The sequence below is a fragment of the Myotis myotis genome, unplaced genomic scaffold, assembly GCF_014108235.1.
Source record: "Myotis myotis isolate mMyoMyo1 unplaced genomic scaffold, mMyoMyo1.p scaffold_m19_p_2, whole genome shotgun sequence".
Lineage (NCBI taxonomy): Eukaryota > Metazoa > Chordata > Mammalia > Chiroptera > Vespertilionidae > Myotis > Myotis myotis.
In genome coordinates, this window is record NW_023416324.1 from 114500614 (window position 1) to 114516657 (window position 16044).

The 16044-nt window shown below is 41.5% G+C and overlaps 1 protein-coding gene across 22 annotated transcripts in view; it reads right to left on the minus strand.

Annotated features, from left to right (window-relative positions):
• Window positions 1-16044, minus strand: part of USP25 (ubiquitin specific peptidase 25) — a 163351-nt gene that overhangs the window by 68343 nt on the left and 78964 nt on the right. For 21 of the 22 annotated variants that reach the window (XR_004973995.1, XR_004973994.1, XR_004973993.1 and 18 more), the window contains 5 exons: window positions 14186-14334; window positions 8532-8659; window positions 7538-7633; window positions 4824-4985; window positions 3957-4183 (listed from right to left, as the gene is read on the minus strand). Coding sequence is in view for 19 of the 22 variants with exons in the window: in XM_036349165.1 (XP_036205058.1) it covers window positions 3957-4183; window positions 4824-4985; window positions 7538-7633; window positions 8532-8659; window positions 14186-14334 (762 nt within the window). In the remaining 3 variants the exon portion in view is untranslated. The remainder of the gene's footprint in view (window positions 1-3956; window positions 4184-4823; window positions 4986-7537; window positions 7634-8531; window positions 8660-14185; window positions 14335-16044) is intronic. The other variant, XM_036349161.1, reaches the window with a different exon arrangement.

A 16044-nucleotide genomic window follows, 5' to 3' on the forward strand; every position in this document is an offset into this window, starting at 1 on the left:
ATACACTTTGGAAAACAGGTTGATACCCATAATGCTAATTTCTATTAAGCAATAAGAGATGGACAAGTGTTTCAATATAAAAATGGGCAGATATCACAAACAAGAAATTTAGAAAAATAAAATTTTAGTCATAATTAAGGAAATGTAAAAAACCGAAAAACCATTTTCAACTATCAGACTACCGCAGACTAAAAAGTAGAGGGATTAAGCAAAGAGAGAGAGAGAGAGAGAGAGAGAGAGAGAGAGAGAGAGAACGAATCCCTGGACACAGACAACACTGTGTTGATTGTGGGCTAGGAGGAAGGTTGGGAGAAGATGAAAGAGGGCATGGAGGGGATAAATGGTGATGGGGAAAAATAAAAAATAAATAAAAGATAAATACATAAAACATAAAAGAAACACAATCTGTCAGGTCCAGTAGAAAATTATCCCAAACTTAACACAGTGTTCAGGAAAAGCTATGTGCTTAATTAATGTGTACTAATAAATTTAAATGTAAAAAATGCCTTCATATATGAAAAATGCTAAGAGAAATCTATACAGTTACTAATGCTAATTGTCACCATCATATCCTACTAACTATTAAATTAGGACTGCACTTTATTTACATATTGTCTATAAAGTGTCAAGTTGGGCACATAAAATCTAACAATCGATATTGTTTAATACAGTTTCAACCTTTTGACATAAAACTAGTTACTTTTCAAAGAAAATTTACAATAAAATCTACCATAAAATTATGTCACTTTAGTAATTAAAAAAAAAAAGGGCATTTTAACAATAGTAGAGTTCCTTCCAAGAAAGGAGAGATGGCAACTTAATACCAACTACCGCTCTCCTTCATAGGGCACTGTCTTTATTTTGCTCCATTCCAGTTAAAACTCATTGTAGGCTGGCACTGAGTTCATATCATATGTGGAGATCTCATTAGAGAAGATTGAAAATTTAAATTCACATTTCTAATTTTTAAGTCTAAAGAAAATTTTTATCACTTGAACTTCATTGTGTCAACATCAGGGATAGCACACCATTTATAAGTACAAATATGATGCTATCTGGGGTTTCTCCAATAAAGAAGCTGAGAATACCAGCTTGATGTTAATTTAGAGCACTAAACTAGAAAATGAGACCATCTGCCATGTCATTAAGCAGCTAAGTAATCCAGGAAAAATTCTTCCATCTCTCTGAATCTGATATTTATATAAAAAGAGCCAAGGTCCGTAACATCCAAAACGACCGAAGGCTCGACTGAACACCGGAAGTCAATCCTGCAGTCAGTGCTGTGGGCGCCTCAGTGACACAGCACTGACTGCAGAGGGGGTTGCGATCAGGCACAGACAGAGGCTCAGAGAGAAAAGCAAGGTCTGATCACAGCCCCCGTGGAAGTCAGTGCAGGGTTGGCATGGCGGAAGTCAGTCCTGAAGTCAGTGAACATAGGGTCAATTAATATTAAGTAAACATAGATCAATTAATATCTCTTTGAGAGGAGTTGAGAATATAAAGTACACTGTAGAGCAATTACTTGTATTATTTCACATAAAATTCTTTTCAACTAAGATATTTTCCTTATTTAAAATATATATTGTTGAAAGAATTACAGATGTCTCTTTGTTTTAGTTTTTTTTCTCTCATTGATCTTCTCCACCCTGCACCCGCCCCTTCCAGGCCTTTGCCAGACTACTATCTGTGTCCATTGGCTATTCCTATCTAATACATAAAAATCTAGAAAGACTTAGAGAAAATAAAATAAAATATATACGAGATAAATACTGAACAGAAGAGTTGAAGTTGCTGCATGAATACTGGATACAGGCTTGAAGCCAAAACACAACTCATGAGATAAAGTTAGTCATTGTAACATAACAAAAGGTTCCTTTCACTAAAGAGATAAGATGGTTCCCAATACTTATACACATAATAGAACAGAGTAGGGGTACAGAATGAACCTCACCAAGATGTGTCTCAGTGGTATGAAGGGCAATTTGAGCTAAGGGCAATTTTAGCTTCAGTCTCAAGTGAAAATTCTGCCCCTCCCTTTAACTACTTAAAAAAAACTGAATTAGAGGCCTTGTCCATAATAAGACATTATCCTATACTAGAGACCCGGTGCACAAAATTTGTGCACTCGGGGGTGGGGTGGGGGAGGGGGGTCCCTCAGCCTGGCCTGTGCCCTCTCGCAGTCTGGGACCCCTTGGGGGATGACCACCAGCTGGTTTAGGCCCGCTCCCTGGGGAATTGGGCCTAAGCTGGCAATCAGACATCCCTCTGACAGTTCGGGAGCCCTTGGGGGATGTCCACTTGCCAGCCGGGAGCATGTCTAAGCTGCAGTCGGACATCCTTAGCGCCGCTGAGGAGGCAGGAGAGGCTCCCACCACCACCGCTGTACTGGCAGCCATCAGCCTGGCTTGTGGCTGAGCAGAGCTCCCCCTGTGGGAGTGCACTGACCACCAGGGGGCAGCTCCTGCATTGAGCGTCTGCCCCCTGGTGGTCAGTGTGTGTCATAGTGACCAGTGATTCCCAGTCGCTCTGCTGTTAGGGTCAGTTTGCATATTACCCTTTTATTATATAGGATAGAGGCCTGGTGCACGGGTGGGGGCCGGATGGTTTTCCCTGAAGGGTGTCCTGGATCAGGGTGGGGCTCCTGCTGGGGTGCCTGGCCAGCCTGGTTGAGGGGCTGATGGGTGCCTGCAGGCTGGTCACACCCCCTTCAGGGTCGGGGTCCCCACGGGGGTGCCTGGCCAGCCTGGATGAGGGGCTGATGGCTGGCTGCAGGGTGGCCACACCCCCTTTAGGGTGGGGGGTCCCTACTGGGGTGCCTGGCCAGTCTGGATGAGGGGCTGAAGGCTGTTTTCAGGCTGGCCAAGGCCCCTGGAGACGGAAGCTCCCAGCCTCTCCTTTTTTTCTTTATTTTTTTTATTCTGGGATTTATTTACCTTCTATAATTGCAACTATTGCCTTCAGTGGAGCTCAGAGCCGGCTGCTGCTCGCTCCAGCTCCATGGCCACAGCCGGCTGAAAGGAGGTATCTGGGGTTTATTTATCTTCTATAATTGAAACTTTGTTGCCTTCAGTGGAGCTCAGAGCTGGCCGGGAAGCTTGGCTTCCTCCATCACTGGAGCAACTAAGCCTCCTGCTCGCTTCAGCTCCTTGGCTGCCGGCCGCCATCTTGGTTGGATTAATTTGCTCTGATTGGCTGGTGGGCGTGGCTTAAGGCACAGCAAAGGTACAGTCAATTTGCATGTTTGTCTTTTATTAGATTAGATAATAGAAGGCTAATGTGCAAATCAACCAAATAGCAGAACGACCAGTTGCTATGACACACACTGACCACCAGGGGGCAGACGCTCAATGCAGGAGCTGCCCCCTGGTGGTCAGTGCGCTCCCACAGCAGGAGCACTTTTCAGCTGACCGACCAGTCCCGTGGCCCACCAGCCCGTCGGCAGCCACTCAGTCCCTCAGTAGTCCTGCAGGTCCAATTTCCGGAGATAGGGCCATGCACCGATGGACCACCACCACCAGCATGATCTTGACAGTGCTTCCAGCCTCCTGGAAGTCGGCCGCGGACACCACGGCCGCGTCCCCTACCTAGACACTCCACAAGGAAGAAAGGATATAAAAGCAGCTGCCAGGTGGCTCCCGACAACCGGTGCGATCGTCAGCGGGATGGATCCAGATCCCGGGCCAGCAAGGGTGTCCCACCACCTGCCCGGAGGGCTGATCATGCACCAGCCCCAACACCCCCCTGGGAATGCCACCCGTGCATGAATTTGTGCACCAGGCCTCTAGTTAAGATCATAAAAATGGAAAGCCAGACTAGTTTATCTTTTAGAAAACCCTTTCCAGAAAAAAATACTTTATAATATTTACACAAGAAATCCAGAGTGATTTTCGTTTTCCATTTGTCTTTATACAGACCCACCTGAGGCTACAATAAGTACACTACGAGAAGCTTCTTACCTCTGGTGTCATTTTCTATTTCTGTCCTCCAGCGATGTAAACAGTTTTCCAGCACAGAAAGTTCTTCTTCCGTTATGTGCCTTGGTGCTGGATGCATGGGCAAGTCTGGAGGTATTCGGGACTGAGTGAATGGTTTGTGAATCATAGATCTTGATGAGATGGCAGCTATTGATGTAGGTGATGTGCTTGGCAATTCCGAAGAGGCAGCTCCCTGTTGTTCCATTGTGCTGTATTTTTAAAGCATAAAATATTATTAAACTTTCCAAATTGAAGCTCTGGACACAGACTGTGCCAAATACATAGCATTAAATTGGCTTATAATTTCAAAAAGAAACGGTCTTAAGAATAGATGAGGAGTAACCTAACATCCTCATGAGTTCCTTAACAAACAAGGACTACATTATTTTAAGGAAGAAATTGTGGCTGTATAGTAGAAATACCTTGATCATATCTACTTAAAAAAACATACACCAACAAATCTTATGTGTACCAAAAGTATAAATACCTTTCCTTGCTAATACTTACCAGCTTACATTGTAGAAAAAATTTCTAATTTAACAATATTATTTTCGTGAATAAAAGGTTGAAACAGATAACATACTAAAACAACCTAAAGTATAACTCTGAATAGAAAAAATATGAAAAATTAAATCCACAACCAGAAAAATTAAATCCACAACCTATTAAAATAATGAAGAAAGCACCTAGAACACATACAACAAATGTTTTAAGTGAATCTAATTTTTTTAGAATTCATTAAAATTAATCACAACATGCATCTTATAAACCTTCTTCAAAGGGTACCAATTACATTATTATGTAATATAGAAAGCACAGCTTGTCTTTTGTATCAAAAAGACTTTTTACCTTGGTAATGCCTGTGATGGTACGGAACCACTAGGTGGGGAACTAGCATCAATATCATCAACAGGAGAAGTGCAAACAGGTTTACTTGAGGCAAATTCCAATGCATACTGTAGAACATCTACCAACGGAAAGCGCTTGGGACCCGAACCATAGCTTAAATATCTATTAACCATAAAATGTATGAATGCTTTAATTTGCATATAAAGCAAATTTGTGTTTTTCAATAATTTTTATAAAACATGATACAAATACTTCAATAAAACTCAACAATGAAATCAGTTTTCAGATGAAGACAGTAAGACTAAATATACATTCAAGAAGTAAATTAAATATTACCCAAAAGAAACCAAAGCTGATTAAACTTGAATGCATGTACACACTGTTATGAATTTTAACACTACTCTAAGTTTCATCTTCCTAAGACTATTTTTTAGTTGTTACCTGGTTTCATGATGACTAATATTATCTTCCTAATTTTTTACCTCTGGTTATTTTTCAATATTATTACTGACTAGAGGCCTGGTGCACAAAAATTTGTGCACTCGAGAGGGTCCCTCAGCCCGGCCTGTGCGCTCTTGCAGTCTGGGACCCCTCGGGGAATGACCACCTGCTGGCTTAGGCCCGCTCCCCGGGGGATCGGGCCTAAGATGGCATTCAGACATCCCTCTGGCAGCCCAGGAGCCCAAGGGGGATGTCCACTTGCCAGTGGGGAGCAGGCCTAGCTGCAGTCGGACATCCTTAGCGCTGCTGAGGAGGCGGGGGAGGCTCCCACGACCACCGCTGTACCGGAAGCTGTCAGCCTGGCTTGTGGCTGAGCAGAGCTCCCCCTATGGGAGTGCACTGACCACCAGGGGGCAGCTCCTGCATTGAGCATCTGTCCCCTGGTGGTCAGTGTGTGTCATAGTGACCAGTGATTCCCAGTCGCTCTGCTGTTAGGGTCAATTTGCATATAACCCTTTTATTATATAGGATAGAGGCCTGGTGCACGGGTGGGGGCCGGATGGTTTTCCCTGAAGGGTGTCCTGGATGAGGGTGGGGCTCCCGCTGGGGTGCCTGGCCAGTCTGGGTGAGGGGCTGATGGCTGTTTGCAGGCTGGCCACAGCCCCTTCAGGGTGAGGGTCCCCGCTGGGGTGCCTGGCCAGCCTGGGTGAGGGGCTGATGGCTGGCTGCAGGCTGGCCACACACCCTTCAGGGTGGGGGGTCCCCGCTGGGTTGCCTGTCCCGTCTTGGTGAGAGGCTAAGGGCCATTTTCAGGCTAGCCACACTCCCTTCAGGGAGGCGGGGGTCCTGCTGGGGTGCCCGGCTAGTCTGAGTGAGGGGTGATGGCTGTTTGTAGGCTGGCCAAGCCCCCAGCAGGGATCCTCACCCCATGAGGATGTGGCCATCCTGGGTGAGGGGCTGATGGCTGTTTGCAGGCTGACTACAGTCCCCAGCCACCCAAGCTCCCAGTGATGGCTGGCTGGAAGCAGGTATCTGGGATTTATTTAGCTTCAATAATTGAAACTTTATTGCCTTTTGTGGAGGCCACAGCTGGCCAAGGCAGGCAGGAAGCTTGGCTTCCTCCATCGCCAGGGCAACCAAGCCTTCTGACTGCTCCAGTTCCGTGGCTGCCGGCCGCCATCTTGGTTGGGTTAATTTGCATATAGTCACTCTGATTGGCTGGTGGGTGAGGCTTGGGCATAGCAAAGGTATGGTCAATTAGCATCTTTGTCTTTTATTAGTGTAGATACCTTTTAAGAATAAGAATTATTGAAATATGATCTATTATATTTGTATAGTAAAGTTTCAGGGTATTTTCAAATTAGCACTAAAATAAGGGGATAAAGATTACATCAGAGGCTGCAAACTGGCATCTGGCAGATGACATTTCAGCCTGGGGACTTTATCTAAACTACAGAACATTTGACAGTCTAGATCAGGGGTGGGCAAACTTTTTGACTTGAGGGCCACAATGGGTTCTCAAACTGGACTCAGAAGAAGGAGCTGCGGCCGTGTTTCCCGACGTTGCCATGTTAACACTGCTGCTGGTGAAGGAGCGGAGGGGAGAGCACGAGAACCCTCCACTCTTTCGGCTCCACAGGCTGGATAGAACAGCCGAATGGGCTGGATCCGGCCCTCAGGCCGTAGTTTGGCCATGGCTGGTCTAGATGTTGGCTTCTGGGAACAATCTGACACTTTAGGGATACTGAGATGACATTCATCATGACTCCACGAGCTAATGTGGCTGGCAGCCACTCTCTCTCCAAGGGGTGTGCTCTAGGCATCCCTGTCCACCACTATGTTTGACTTGTTGCCTTTCTTCAGAAAGCCTCCACGAGGTCCTGGTAGGCATCTGAGTTTGTATCTTCTGTATTAAGGAGGAAAACTCTGTCACCATTTGTCTTAAAGGAAATCTCAAGAGTAATATTTAGTATCATGAAAGAAGAAACCTCAATTATAAGTTAGTTTATATCTATTTTCAGAATCATACCTGTTGTTGGTGAGAATATTTACCTTTAAATACTAGAATAAGCTTCTAATGAGAACTATAAAAGATTTTAAGTTTCTAACAGAATTAAAAACTAAACTATATAAGCAATAATATCAGTTCAGAATTATTATCTACTCCTAGGATCATAAATTACTCAAGAAAAATGTAAGATTAAAAATTCTAGATAATCGCTAAAAGCATGAACTTCTACAGTTAGCTCATAATTCTATAAAAGTTACAATACCTTTCTAGTCTTTGTTGTAATACTGTAAGGTAATCCTTCAGTCTCTTGATCTCTTCCCTCTTAATTCTTGTTATTTCTCTATTTCTGTGCATGTATCTTCCAGAAAAAAAAGAAAAATAGCAATCATTAGTATCTCTAAATATTGTGGAAGGAGATACAATATTAAGTCCAGGCCAGTGGTTGGCAAACTGCGGCTCGCGAGTCACATGCGGCTCTTTGGCCCCTTGAGTGTGGCTCTTCCACAAAATACTGACTTCTGTGCATGGGCCACGAAGTCTCAATCGCACTGTATGTGTGCGCACGCACGTGGTATTTTGTGGAAGAGCCACACTCAAGGGGCCAAAGAGTTGCATGTGGCTTGCAAGCCGCAGTTTGCCGACCACTGGTCTAGGCAATCCCATAGATCAATTCATTTAAAATTTTATAATAAAAATAGAGGCCTTGTGCACAAAATTCATGCGCTTGGGCGGGGGGGGGCAGTGGCTCAACCCGGCCTGCACCCTCTCACACCCACGGAAGATGTCTGACTGCCATGGAGGCAGAAGAGGCTCCCGCCACCACCACTGTGCCCATCAGCCATGAGCCTGGCTTCAGGCTGAGTGGCATTCCCCCTGTGCAAGCACACTGACCACCAGGGGGCAGTTCCTGTTTGAGCATCTGCCCCCTGATGATCAGTGAGCATCATAGCAACCGGTTGTTCCACTCTTTGGTTGATTTGCATATTAACCTTTTATTATATAGGATATCAAACAGTATAAAATAGTACTTTTGAAAATTTCTCATAGAATTATAATACAAGAATATAATAATCTTTTAAAAAACTTCCTTATAATTTCCTTTTACTATACCTTTTCTTGACAAATGCTACTAAATATTTTATACAAAAATTAAAGAATTTAAGGAAATTAGACAAAATTCTTCTCTAAATACAGTAATTCTTCACTTGGTTACTAAACTGTTTCTAAACTAATTTATGCTATATCCCAAACCATACCTGTCCAGATATAAAACTTGAGGAAATTCTAATTTGTTGTGAATTTTTTCTGGTCTTCCCAATGCCTGATTAAATTCAAATCTTGACAATTCAAATGTTAACACGGGTGGTAGTTCAGTAAACCAATGCTGAAAGAAATAATAATTCAAAACATTAGTATCATCTTTCTGTTTTCTCCATTCCAAATTTAGGCATAGGATGTCAGCAGTGACATTTTTATATGCATCGTCACAATGACGACATCACTAAAAAAATTAGGTATGGTATTTAGATAAAACTTTCACACTTTTTGAAAATTCCAAGGATGAGGCTAACATACAACCAGGAAAGAGAAAAATCTTCTAACAATTCTTCTTCCATGACAATTCTTTATATTTGAATTTCTAACCCAAAGAGAAAGCCATTGGTTAAAATCATAACTTAGTAGCTCAAGTTTTTTATTTTTAAAATCCTTATTGTTGAAAATATTACACATGCCCCCTTATTTTCCCTATAGACCCATCTAACCCTCTCCCTCCCCCTACCCCATGTCTTCCCCACCCTGTTTGGTCTGTGTCCATGGGTTATGCATATATGTATATAAGTTCTTGGCTGATCTCTTCCCACCCAACACATCCACCGCTGCCTTCTGTCTGAGATTCAACAGTCTGTTCCATGCGTCTATGTCTCTGGATCTATTTTGTTCATCAGTCTATTTTGTTCATTAGATTAGCTCAAGATTATATTACTATTGCTACCATAAATGGTATATATTCTTATTACAATCATTCATACTGTCAAAACCTGTGACAAAGTTCCAAGATGTAGTACATAAAGGAAAAAAAATGTTATAACATAAATGATCACAATTCTCATACTTAAAAACTAGGAACTGTTTTAAACTTAATTGTCCTACTGGAAATTTGAATAATTTAAGAAAAAGATATATCACTAATAAATATTTATGGTAATTATATTTGAAATCCTTTATAGTAACTAGCATTTAACAAATTAAATGCCTCATTGCTATGAACCAACTCCAGCAAAAACTTTGGGGAATGTTCAATTATGAATGTTATACAACAAAATTAAAAATTTTTTTTTTTGTAGAAAACATTCAAGTTTTATATAAACACTAGAGACCTGGTACATGATATTTTCTGTATCAAGGTAAAATCAACAACTTTTACTAAACAATAGTGTAAGAGGTGTTACCATCAAGAATTATGCCAATTTTGAAACACATCTACCATGTTTTTCATTGGTCTTTGTAGAGACTCAAGAAGAAATAGTTATTCTGAAGCATATAATGAAATAGGACTATAATTTTAAAATGTTATTAGAAACTTATCTAGGCAATTGGTAATAGATCAAATTTGGTATTACTGAGACTGCTTAGAAACTGAATTTAGAGAAGATGGCAAACTATTGTATTCCATAGGCTGAATTAAAAAACCTAGGCAGAAAGCATAGAATGCAGTCTAAGATTTTATAGTATAAAGACAAAGATGAAGGACAAACTAGATTTTAAAAAATAAACTAGAGGCCTGATGAACAAAATCTGTGCAAGGGGCTCGGCCCTCGCAGCCCCAGCTTCGTCCAGAAGGTCATCTAGACAGTCATTGGGCTGTTGGGTCTAATTAGCATATTAGCGCTTTATTATATAGGATAGCAGCCTGGCCTGCATGGCTAATTGGTTGAGTGTCAACATATGAACCATGAGGTCAAGGTTCAATTCCGGGTGAGTGCACATGCCAAGGTTGTGGGCTCAATCCCCAGTGAGGGTGTGGAGGAGGCAGCTGATCTATGATTCTCTATCATCACTGATGTTTCTGTCTCTATCCCACTCCCTTCCTCTCTGAAAACAATAAAACTATATTTAAAAAAATAAAAATAAAAATTTAGATTGAATGTAAGGAAAACCATTTTTGAAAGCTAGACATATGTGAGAAAGATTACTTACCAATAAACCGTAGTGTATTTCACTTACAAGCTGCTTTGACAAAGTAAGGAATATGCCATCCTGTTTTCCCTGCCCCACCCATCCATCTATCATCCTTAGTTAATCCAAAACAGATCATACTTTAAGGAATTCTGCTTTCTTGTTCTCTTATGGGGTCCTGGGAAAGTTCCAATCCTTGGATATCTATTTTCCATCAATAAAATAAATCAACTTAATTTAATTATTCTTTTTTAAAAAATTATATATATTTTATTGATTTTTTACAGAGAGGAAGGGAGAGGGATAGAGAGTTAGAAACATTGATGAGGAGGAACCAAGATGGCAGCATAGGTAAACACCGGAGATTGCTGCCTCGCACAACCACTTCAAAAATACAACTAAAAGACGGAACGGACATCACGCAGAACCACAGGAAGGCTGGCTGAGGGGAAATTCTACAACTAGAAGGAAAGAGAAAGACATACCGAGACTCAGAGGCACAGTGCGTAAGTCAAATACTATGGTGCGGAGGTGCGCGCAGAGCGGGCTGGCACCTGAGGGCGCGGTTGTCTGTTTCAATCGGGAGGGAATTTCAGGCTCTGAGCTCCAGATCCGGGCGAGTCTCTAGGGACCCAGACTCAAACGGGAGAAGTGGGACTGTCTGGCATCGGTCGGAACTTGAGGGCAGCTTTCTCTCCGAGGTTTGCAGTGGTTGCTGGGACTCTGAGAGGCAGAGCCCCTGGTGAAGGGACTGAGAGCAGCCATAACGGCTCCGCCCGCCCTGTTGATCCCGTGGGACCCACCCCGCCCAAGCCCTGCACAGAGGCATTTGCCGGATAGCCTCAGGCAAAGACTAGATTAGCACCTCCCTAGAGGACAGAAGTTCTCCCACTGCAGACACAGCTGATTCTCACTGCCACTTGGCCTGGAGGTCAAATCCCCCCAGTATTACCTACAACAATCAAGGCTTAACTACAACAAGGCTGCGCACAAAGACCACAAGGGGGTGCACCAAGAAAGCATAAAAAATGCGGAGACAAAGAAACAGGACAGAAATGTCAGAAATGGAGGATATAGAGTTCAAAACCACACTTTTAAGGTCTTTCAATAATTTTCTAGAAACTGCCGATAAACTTAATGAGATCTACAAGAAATCTAATGAGACCCTCGATGTTGTGATAAAGAACCAACTAGAAATTAAGCATACACTGACTGAAATAAAGAATATTATACAGACTCCCAAAAGCAGACCAGAGGAGCGCAAGAATCAAGTCAAAGATTTGAAATGCAAAGAAGCAAAAAACACCCAACCAGAAAAGCAAAATGAAAAAAGAATACGAAAATAGTGTAAGGAGCCTCTGGGACAGCTTCAAGCGTACCAACATCAGAATTATAAGGGTGCCAGAAGAAGAGAGAGAGCAAGATATTGAAAACCTATTTGAAGAAATAATGACAGAAAACTTCCCCTACCTGGTGAAAGAAATAGACTTACAAGTCCAGGAAGCGCAGAGAACCCCAAACAAAAGGAATCCAAAGAGGATCACACCAAGACACATCATAATTAAAATGCCAAGAGCAAAAGACAAAGAGAGAATCTTAAAAGCAGCATGAGAAAGAAACTCAGTTACCTACAAGGGAATACCCATACGACTGTCAGCTGATTTCTCAACAGAAACTTTGCAGGCCAGAAGGGAGTGGCAAGAAATATTCAAAGTGATGAACACCAAGAACCTACAACCAAGATTACTTTATCCAGCAAAGCTATCATTCAGAATTGAAGGTCAGATAAAGAGCTTCACAGATAAGGAAAAGCTAAAGGAGTTCATCACCACCAAACCTGTATTATATGAAATGCTGAAAGGTATCCTTTAAGAAGAGGAAGAAGAAGAAAAAGGTAAAGATAGAAATTATGAACAACAAATACGCATCTATCAACAAGTGAATCTAAGAATCAAGTGAATAAATAATCTGATGAACTGGTGATTATAATAGAATCAGGGACATAGAAAGGGAATGGACTGACTATTCTTGAGGGGAAAGGGTTGTGGGGGATGCGGGAAGAAACTGGACAAAAATCGTGCACCTATGGATGAGGACAGTGGGTGGAGAGTGAGGGCAGAGGGTGGGGTGGGAACTGGGAGGAGGGGAGTTATGGGGGGGAAAAGAGGAACAAATGTAATAATCTGAACAATAAAGATTTAATTTAAAAAAAAAAGAGAAGAAACATCGATGAGAGAGAAACATCGATCAGCTGCCTCCTGCACACCCCCCACTGGGGATGTGCCCGAAACCAAGGCACATGCCCTTGACCAGAATCGAACCTGGGACCCTTCAGTCCACAGGTCGATGCTGTATCCACTGAGCCAAAACGGTTAGGGCAATTTAAATATTCTTAAGTATAGTTCTATATCAAATCACTTGTGGAGCTCTTGTGCCATGTACCATATCCCTGTCCTAGATTCTGATTTGATAGCTTTGAAGTGGGGCCTAGGCATCTGTTGAGAATGACTCAGTAGATGACCTGTGAGGTGGAGAGAACAATTATTTCACAGATTCTCTCTCTTTCCCTCTATAAAAAAACGCCACACCAAATAATAAATATTATTTATTTCTGTTGAAGGGGAAAAAAAGTTAGGACAAAAATGGTTAATTACAATTTTTAAAAAAGCACACAATTCAAATAAAATCAATTTATTCTCAAAGATACAAGAACCCAGTCCCTTTTTAGATAAACACAAGAGAGATAGAATAAGTTAATATTTATTAAGCTCCTATTCAGGGATAAAGACCTCATAAACTCTTTTGATAACACTGAGACATTTCATTCAGTCAGTCACACCTCTAATTGCAGTTACCACACTATCCACTAGGGACACAGAAGGGAGTGGCACATATGAAGATCCTGCCCTCAAGCATGGAGGCTCACAAAAGCAACTATCAGCAATTGCTTAACAATGACTGATTTTAAAGATTCATATCTGTTCTTTACTTTCTGCTGTAACACTCCTCAAAAGATAAGTACATGTATGGTTAGATGGATATGCAGATGGAGCTGGAGAGACAGAGTTGGGTGGCGAGACAGAAAGCAGTAGACACAGATAAATAGGTTTATAATATATTAAATGCCTGATGTACGAAATTTGTGCAAGGGGCTCGGCCCTCACAGCCCCAGCTTCGTCCGGAAGGTCATTTGGCTATCTGGTCTAATTAGCATGTTATGCTTTTATTATTATAGATTTTGTAAATTATTTCCTTCTGGAGAAAGCAAGTTCTTCCATCTGTCCTTCACATTATTATACTGAAATTTTACAAGAAAAGGGGTCTTTGTAGAGACTCAAGAAGAAATAGTTATTCTGAAGGATATAATGAAATAGGCCCCTCCTGCCCACCTGCTTGCCCCCAAATGCACCCTCCGGCCCCCCACTTGCCAGCCTGATCACCCTCAAATGCCCTCCCTTCCTGGCCTGATCGCCCCTAACTGCCTCTGCCTTGGCCCCGCCACCATGGCTTTGTCCAGAAGGTCTCCTGGTCTAATTAGCATATTACCCTTTTATTAGGATAGATGGGCTATGCAGATTTCCCAAATATGTCTAAAATACCATCATTCAATGAAAACACATATTTAGAGTATTCTCAATTAGTAGGTAGCTATAGAAATGGGGACTTAAATTGTGCTTTACAGCACTGTTATAAAGATTTAGGGGGAGAGGGATGATGCAGATGTTAAACTTACCTCTTGGCCTGATTTTCCTGAATTCTCTGAATGTAAAGATTCAATTTCTCCTTCAATCATAGCAGCTTCTAGGCACTCATGTAGATCTTTGAATCCATTGACCTGAAGTGGGTACTGACCAAACATTTCAGTATTTTCAAATTTTTTACCTATAGGAGGGGGGAAAGTTAATTAACTTACTATTCCTCAATGTGGCCTTTTAGCTACTAATTGTATTATGAATGACCTCTTACCCTGAAAACTTAACTCTGATGGATTATGTTCCAGAGGGTAATGAGCTAGTGTATAAACCAAATTCTGTTGGTTTATATATGTACATATGTACATTCACATCCAGTCATATATTCAATTCAACCCAAATGTAATATATGTATGTATATATGTATGTATTTATTTACTTATTCTTCCAAAAAGCCCTTCTAAGGCCAAGATACTGTGCTAAGCAATAAAAATATGTACAACAGTGAAAAACAAGAGATGGTCCCTGAGCTGAGGAAACTCTTAGCCTCTTCTGGAAAAAAAGACATCATACATATTAATTGCACACATAATTTTGAACAAACAACTGTTTGGTATTGTAAATGTTATAAAAAGTGTGGTGAGAGAGACCGCTGTGAGAGGGTAGAAAAAGGGGAGCTGTCCTAGTCTTTAGGGATCGAGAGTAGAACAAAGAGGCTTCCATAGCAAAAAGACATTTATTCTCAAACTTAGTGAGTGGGAGTTAGCCAGGCCAGAGTGTCCGGGAACTGTAGAGTATTCTTGGCCAAGGAAAAGCACATACAAAGACTTTAAAGCTGCAAAGAACTTGGCACATTTGAAGAACAAAGAAGAGGACAGTATAGCTTGGGGAAGCAATGGGGAGGTGACAACCAAGAGTTAGTTAGGTGGGTCAAAATCTACAAAGTCTAACAGCCTTTGTTACGAATTTTTTCAGTACATTCTGAGAATAATAGAAAGTATTAAATTGTTAAATCTAGGAATAATAGGATCAAAAGAACTAACAAGCAAAACAGAGACAGACTCATAGATAGAAAGCTGATAGGTGTGGGACGGGGAGTGAAGGTATTGAGCAAAGAGAAAAAACTCAAGGACAGATTCAACAATGTAGTGATTGCTGAGGGAAGGGGAATGGCAAAAAGTGGAGGAGGGTATAAAGGGGATAAATGGTGATAGAGACTTGACTTGGGGTTTTGAACACACAATACAGTGTACAGATGATGTGTTATAGAACTTTGCACCTGAAATCTGTAATTTTGTTAACCACTGTCATCCCAATAAGTTAAATAAAAAGGCAAGAAAAGGATCAGATTTATGTATTTAAAACATTCTTTTGACTTCTGTAATAAGTGGGTGGTAGATTACTAGGATAGTATTATGGAATCCATTCAGTGTAGAATAGGGTGTTACCAGTAAAAGTGTACAAAAACACACAAATTAATTTACACACACACACACACACACACACACACACACACATTTATGTATGTATACAAGGAGGAGCACCAGTAAGGCTTGATTGATTGGCTCAATGCAGAATGGGGGACAGAGGTAAGTAGGGTATCAGGAATGAGACTCACCTTTCTAGTATTAACAATTGGACTAATGTTTATGTACTGAAGGGGCCCCACTGAAGAAAGCACAGAGGATTATTTTTGTTTTGTTTAAGGTTGAGAAAATAGTTGGATATGAGTCTGTAAGATTATTTCTCTAGTCTGAGGCTCTAAATTAAAAATCGCTGACTTACTGGTAGCAGGAAATCAAGGCAGTAAATGAGACTGTCTAGGGAATTAGTAAACAGGATAAGGAAGAGGGCCTAAACTGAGTCCCAAAGATGCCCTACCTTTAATATAAGAAGAGAC